The 7344-nt window shown below is 35.8% G+C and overlaps 1 protein-coding gene across 1 annotated transcript; it reads left to right on the top strand.

Annotated features, from left to right (window-relative positions):
* The first annotated feature begins 381 nt into the window (after positions 1–381).
* LOC126831726 (uncharacterized) lies at positions 382–6144 on the top strand. Its single transcript, XM_050562376.2, has 3 exons — positions 382–520; positions 2433–3375; positions 4067–6144. Exons 2-3 carry the CDS (start codon positions 2433–2435, stop codon positions 5218–5220), a joined length of 2097 nt encoding a protein of 698 aa, XP_050418333.1. The 5' UTR covers positions 382–520; the 3' UTR covers positions 5221–6144.
* The last annotated feature ends 1200 nt before the right edge of the window (positions 6145–7344 follow it).

The raw sequence follows: 7344 nt of genomic DNA, 5'->3' as shown, positions 1-7344 counted from the left end.
GGGACTACTAATTACCTGTAATTAGTTTTCTTAAATTAATACTGTATTCTGTTTGTAAATTAAAACATATCCTGTGTAACACAATATGTAATATATACCGGATGATTTGTGTGAAATTGGTGCATACAATTAAACTGGCTTCATTTACATCAATAATACTTATCAGTTATGTTTTATTAAATTGCGGGTTACATAATAAAAATGCTTGACATGGTAGTTTTATTTTTGCGAGTATAATAATATTAAGTATTATACCCGCGTACGTTTTAGAACTAACACCTGTTAAAATATTTTTATAGTCGTGTGTAGATATCAAAATCGTATATATAAATCATAGAGGGTGAGTTTGAGAACAATCGATTCGTAAAACCCGACATAGCTCTGATCACAAATGTTCCAACCATCAAGCTATTAAGTCATCGTGTTTCGGCAGATTCATTCCATTGTATAGAGAATTAATGTATCTTTATCAACCCAACTAATATATTTTCTGGATAAGTTAAGTTTCTTATAATAACAGGTAAACACATTTAAATATATAGTTTGTTGACTTCTGAGAGTTCAATTATATAACTATACATGACAGAATAATTGTTTTGCGTGTAGTAATTTGTGAGGGCGTCTCATTCTTTCACAGGTCTAAAAATGGTTGTGGTATTTAAAGGCTAGGGGTATCCATTATAACAGTCATTAAAAATGTAGAAAATAATGATTTACAGATTTTCTGGAATGTTTTGAAACTAACACAAATTTTTGCTTGCCACAGGATCCTTTAACTGAACTCTAAAGTTCAAACTTCTGTAACTCTTTCGTTCATCCCAGGAAAAAAAATAATAGGTCAATTTTTAATTATTCTCTCGCAGCATTATGATTTTTAAAATTTAAAAAAAACCCCTCTATTTTCATCATTGTTTTTTTTTTAAACAGTCAACACTGCATATTTAGGTCTGAACGTTATGAATACATATGTGAACGTCCCAATCTTATATTTGCACACCTGTTTATGTAATTATTTTAGACAAAAGAAGCACTCTTGTAGGTAATTAGTAGGACAGGTTGTTTGGTTAAAGTGTGTGTGGGGGAGGGGGGGGGGTATGTGTGTGTTAATTTGAACTGCTACACGAGGATCCCTTAAAATGTACATACCCCCTGAATGTTCCTACCTCTATTTTTTGTGTTTTATAGGTCTTTGATAATTCTAGGTCTGATTAATATTGACAAGTTATTTTCTGCAATCGTATATAACGGAACTCCAAAATGACCCTCAATATCTACTTTAAGCGACCTTGTTTGTCACGTGACTTAATATAAGGAGTATCCATTTGGGATTGTTTATGTCGTTAGTCGACGTGTTGACGTTCATTTACCATAAATATCCAAGACTAAATAAATTATCGGATTATTCTATGCTAACCGTTTCCGCCCTTCAATCGCTCACCGTTCTCACAACCGTTAGTTACGATATCAACACATAAGACAGGCTACCAGTTGTTTTCGGGGTATTTAGTATTTTTATAGTACGATTGAGTGTCTCCACTCTCCATATATACCAAATATGCTATACTTTTAATGGAAATATATATCCTATAAATTCTTTTTGTGGGAATGTATCTTTGATTCGTACCAACATAAACTAGTAACGCCGTTTAAAATTATGTTGGTGATATTTTATTTACTATTTTCATAATCACTTTCTCTTGGCTATAGCGCTATGAAGGTGATCTTGTAAATGTTGCATTCGTGTCCTGTATCGGTTGGATGTAATCATACATCCATTAAAAGATTCAATTGGTCAGCTTTTTAAAGATTTGTCATAAGTTCTAGGATAGTCTGATATGATTGCCCCCATTTAGTGCGATACAAATTGATAGTGTGCATACAATTGCACTGAAATTTCATTTCTCATTTTGTTTTTTTTTAAAGATAAAGCTGCTCTTCCTATTTAATCAAAATGGGAGGGAACCGGTGGACCTGGAAAAAACCCACGAGGTTTGACAGGCGACCCTACTCCTTGTGACGTAAAACCGGGGAATCGAATCCAAGCCAGTTGACACAATGACATGACTTCATGATGCAACGCGCACGCGCTAACCATTCACCCCTTCCCCCAATAAATAGGATAGAACTTTGTGTATTTATTGGGTGTAGTTGGGATAAGGTGTGTTTAGGTCATTTAGGCATAGAATGCAGTGTCTCTCTGTTTATCTATAATGACGTTTATAGCAAACCAAAATCTAGACATATATTGGAATTCAAACTAAAACAACAGGCTTAATAATATGCTAAAAAAAGGACACTAGAAAGGTAGGGCTGCAATGGTGTAACTGCCAAAGTTTCATGGAATGGGTGTCGCGAAAAATATTGCTGATGATCTCGGTGTGATTAAACTGTGAAAAATCAATTCCATATTTGTCGATATTTTGTTTTTTCAGATGATGCCATCTTCGTTCAACTCATTGTTTGCCTTCATATCCTGGACACTTACATCGTTCTTGTGTCATTGGACAGCAAAACGATTTCTAAAAACATGGGATGCGGTTATACAGGGTGACACATTAATAGCCTCATCAACATTAACCTTGTTACAATGTTTTACATGTATCGTTTTGGTGGATATACAATCAACGATTGGAGTGGAGAATTCCTCAAAACTGGTCTCCTGTGTAAAGATTGTTGCTCATATTTTGGCAACATTTTGCACCAATTATAGTATGACGTTCATGAATGCTGCTTCAACGTTCACAATTAAATTACTAGAACCAATCACATCCGCTGTTGCTCAAAGTCTGTTCCAGAAAATTTCGATACCGCCATCTTCTCTGATTAGTCTACCAATTATTGTTTACGGGGCATTGTTGTTTACCGGTAGTCCGTTGGGCGGCATTGAAATATCTTCTGGAACTTTGTTAGCTTTCATGTCTAATATAATTCTAGCAGCAAGAAACATAGCCATTTCAACAGAACACAAAACGAAATCTAATAGTAGTTTAAGGAAACCGAAAGCGATTCTTGTCTTCGTTGCCTTCACGATTACTTTCTTAATTACAGTAGACATTACCGAAGGAAGGGGAGCTTTTGCTAAAGGCACAACTTTAATGTTGGTTCTAGTATTTGGGTCAGGAATATTCCATGTCATGTATTCATATATTAGTACCAATATTGTACTAAAGACTATGACGGTGTTTAATCATTCTATTTTAAATATCTGTAAGAGACTGTTGGTTGTTGTACTGCTATATGCTGTAGGAAGTCGCAGAGCTTCTGGTGCTAACTGGCTGGGTTTGTTGATGTGTACCGTGGGACTTGCGATTCATGCTCTTAGAAAATATACCACGAGTGTCCCCGACATCAGATGCATGTCAAGTAGCACAAAAAGTAAGTATATTAGTTCACACGGTTGAAGCATGTAAATGGTGGGTGGCACGTGCTAAACTACCCGCTTGTGAATGTGACATGAGCAAAGCAGGCTATATACAGCAGATTTGACCCCCCCCCCCCCGTGATTCTATTTTTCGTAATGGTTACATGATATTACGGAAACCATGCCACTTGACTCAATGAAAGACCTTGTGATTTCACGCGCAGGAGTTCAACCACTAGACGCCCCCCCCCCCCCGAACCCAAACGTCTTTAACATGCCGCCAATGGTATACACGGGTCACAGGTTTCCGCACTTCCTGTCTACAGAAGGGGGAAACCCTGATTGAAAAAGCCCAAAGGATGTTTTCGGCTTACACGAGACCTCGTCGTTAGTAAGTCATTGCCATGCTGGCCGAGCCACCATAGCTCCGGTATTGGCCACTGTCGACAGAAGAATACAAAGTCAGTTATATCTCAACCCTGCCTGGGGTTTCGATAATTAGATGATTCAAAGTGTTAATTTCGTATACTAGGACCTTTGTCTTTTCACTAGTCCCGATTATACTGATTAATACTGAATCCGTTTTGACTACAACAAAAGTTACATATACTTCGGTATTTTATTAACCGCTGGAACGATTAAAAGCACCGTGATATAACATGAATACAAATAATATATTATCTTATTTTGTTTATTTTTCGATAGGTCGTATGAAGACGATGGTATACATCATGTTACCTTTGGTGATAGTTGGCGTCACAGCTGTTTCATCTGATTTAAATGGCGAAGGGCATGGTGAGGGGTATGCAGTGCCCTTATTCAACAAAACCCACTATGATAAATATTCGCCCTTTTTGACAACAAGGGATGAAATAATAAAGGAGACACAAAGAATACACCATGAACTTTTTGCCGAGTTGTTGAAACCTTATAAAAACGTAATGCTCCTTGATATTGCCTTGCATGAAAATAAAGGGGATCCGGCTATTACCATTGGTGAAATGATACTATTACAAAAATTGAATAAAACATTAGTTTATTACTGTGATTACAACATGTGCGTACGAAACAACTTGGTAAAAGCATCGTCGATTGTTAAAAACTATACTCGTCAAAATCTCGTAATTCTATTACATGGTGGAGGAAATCTCGTAGGGTGGGTTATTAATGATCATCTCAGAGAGAAAATATTTAATGTGTTTCGGGGATTTAATTTCTTACTGTTTCCTCAGAGTATTTTTATGTCTGGTGGAGAAAGACACCTCCGATATTGTGAAAATCTGTACAAAAAAGAAACTAATTTAACCATGATTCTTAGAGACAGACACTCTTTAGAACTTGCTCAAAAACATTTTACCGGACAACCCAAACTTATCATAGCACCAGACATGGCTTTTCAAATTGGTCCAGTTCAACGATTTTTAAAACCATTTTATGACATTTTATGGATTCGCAGAACAGATCAAGAAAAGGTTACGGATGAAATACCAAAACTGCCGACTGATATCACAATCCGAATTGATGATTGGTTACGTTGGCCAACGCCTCATAGTAATATGAAAATAGAAAACGCTTATCTTATAGAAAATAATGGACTGGTATTCTTACAGAGGGGGAGGGTGGTTATTACCGATCGTCTTCATGGTCATATCTTAAGTACTTTATTGGATATTCCCCACGTGATTCTAAATAACAAGTGGAATAAAGTTAGTAATTATCATAATACTTGGACTAAAAGTCTAAAAAATACGCGAGTAGCCAATAACGCATCTCATGCTGTTGATCTGGCTAGACAACTTTTAGTCGAATATTCTGATGTTTTACCGGAAAAGGTCCCGTTCATGTCAGTTACAGATTAAAGATGCATTATGTAAGAGCTAAATCTCCTTTCGTAGGTTTTTATTTTGGCTTAAAATGTTAAATAAATTATTATGTAGACATGTATTCACATGGCCTATAATCAACCCTTTAGAACATCGGATGTCGGAGATTTAAACAGACTGAAATATGATCCTCATTTAATGATTTAATTAATCATGTTCCTACGATAATAAACTATCTGCTCTACATTTTCCAAGACCCGTAACTTCGCTCAGAATAAAGTAATTTGAATGAAATTTTCAATATATTCATTTTTATTATCTATTTTTGAACTATTATAACAAGAACGACCGGCTCTTTATATATATATTACGTAATGCATCTTTAAGCCACACATTGCAAGATAAAATATTATTTTAAGCTGCGAGTGTGTGTATAATTTTTACATTTCTCATTTTTTTCTAAAGTGAGTGGTGTTGTGAATATATTACCTTAAATTAGAAACAATGATGTTGAATCACTTCAAAGTGCCTTTTTTAAAACCAAAATAGCGTCAACCTTCCAAACATGAACATAGTATATGATCATCCAAAACAAAGCCGTTAACACCAGCTTCCAATCATTTACTTGTAATGCGAAGAAATACGTTTTTGCACGAACGGGGATAATGATGGTGTACTAACTTCATGCACTGTGCTTTGGTGGACATTTTGCTCTGACAGTGGCCTTTCAGCCTACTCTTCGTCGAATTCCAACGGTTGTTTCACTTGCTTGTCAACGTTTACGCGATTAGACTTCGATTAGACCCCCTTTTCATTTCCAGGTGTAACACCAGGACCTTAATCAGCAACTGTCCATAGATCTTTCATCCTCTCTAAAAGACAACACCCAAAAAATTTCAAGCTATTTTACTTTTTATAAGACACTTTTATTGTCATAATTTGTACTTATTAAAGTATTATTAATCGTAACTTTATGTATTTATTTTTTTATGTGTTGAGCTATCGAGCAGGTCTTTAGTAGATGCTCATTCCCTTCCCAATCCCTGAATCATGTATTTCCATTACATTTCTCAACATTAATTATATACACAGCTACCTGTACAGATGAAGGAAGGGGTCAGTGTTTTGTATAATCGATAATACGATCTCATTATGACAAATGGAATAATATAAACTGTGATACCGTATCATCAAAACATTTTGGCATGTACCGTTCGTCGAATTACATCTGTCAATGGTTCTTTTAAACGCGTTGAAAAGTCCAGATGAACTTTCTTCGCTAACTCCGACATCGAATCGGGACCACGGGTGTGGTGAGCTAGTGTCGTACCCACAGAGCAACCATAAATGTGTCTCTATATTTACACCGGGCATGCTTGTTTACAATAATTAACATCTGCTCAGAGAACCAACGAAGTTAAGTAGGCAAAAGCGAATTGATGAGACTATCTAGTCAAGTCGTTCTAATTAATGTCACGTCCAGGGTAGGGTTTGGTCAAGTTATTGGTTTGGAAAATTGAGTTAGTTTAGCAAGTGAGTTGTGGAGATTCTGTTTATTTTGAAAACAGTATACGATTTTGTCTATATAATTGAATATGTTCTGGTTAAAAAGAAATTCAATGTATATTAAATTAAAATTAACGTCATTAAAATTATAGATAGCAAATTCTGAACTGTAAATATTCATTCTGTATGTGGAATAGATAAAAAATGTTTATCTCTCGGTTTTATGAGGAATTTTCCAACCCATTGTAAAGTAGTTTTGATTCTAGCCCAAGTTGGTTAAATATTTTTTTTTTATTATCATGAAACGATAACCAGCGCTAAATTATTTAAAGGGAATGAAACAATGGCGATTTTCTGTATGTGGAACCGATAAGAAGTTGTTCATCTCTCGGTTTCGAGAGAAAGAAACTATGTCATTTTGGGACTTACATATAGTTCTATTTTATTTCAATATTTAGCTTGCGCGTAGGGGTCTTTGGGTAACCATGCTCCATGTCACGTACACGCGAGGTATCGAAACCACGCCAATTTCCTGTGATGATTGAGAGTGTGGTCGTTCGGATTGGACGCAAACCAGGGATACCGTGTACCTGTTGATGTGCACGTAAAAGAACCCTTGACAATTGGAATTCGAAGTAACTGTAGACCTTCCAT

Source organism: Patella vulgata, chromosome 9 (assembly GCF_932274485.2).
Source record: "Patella vulgata chromosome 9, xgPatVulg1.2, whole genome shotgun sequence".
Lineage (NCBI taxonomy): Eukaryota > Metazoa > Mollusca > Gastropoda > Patellidae > Patella > Patella vulgata.
Note: the sequence above shows the minus strand (reverse complement) of the source record. Positions and strands in the feature narration are given on the sequence as shown.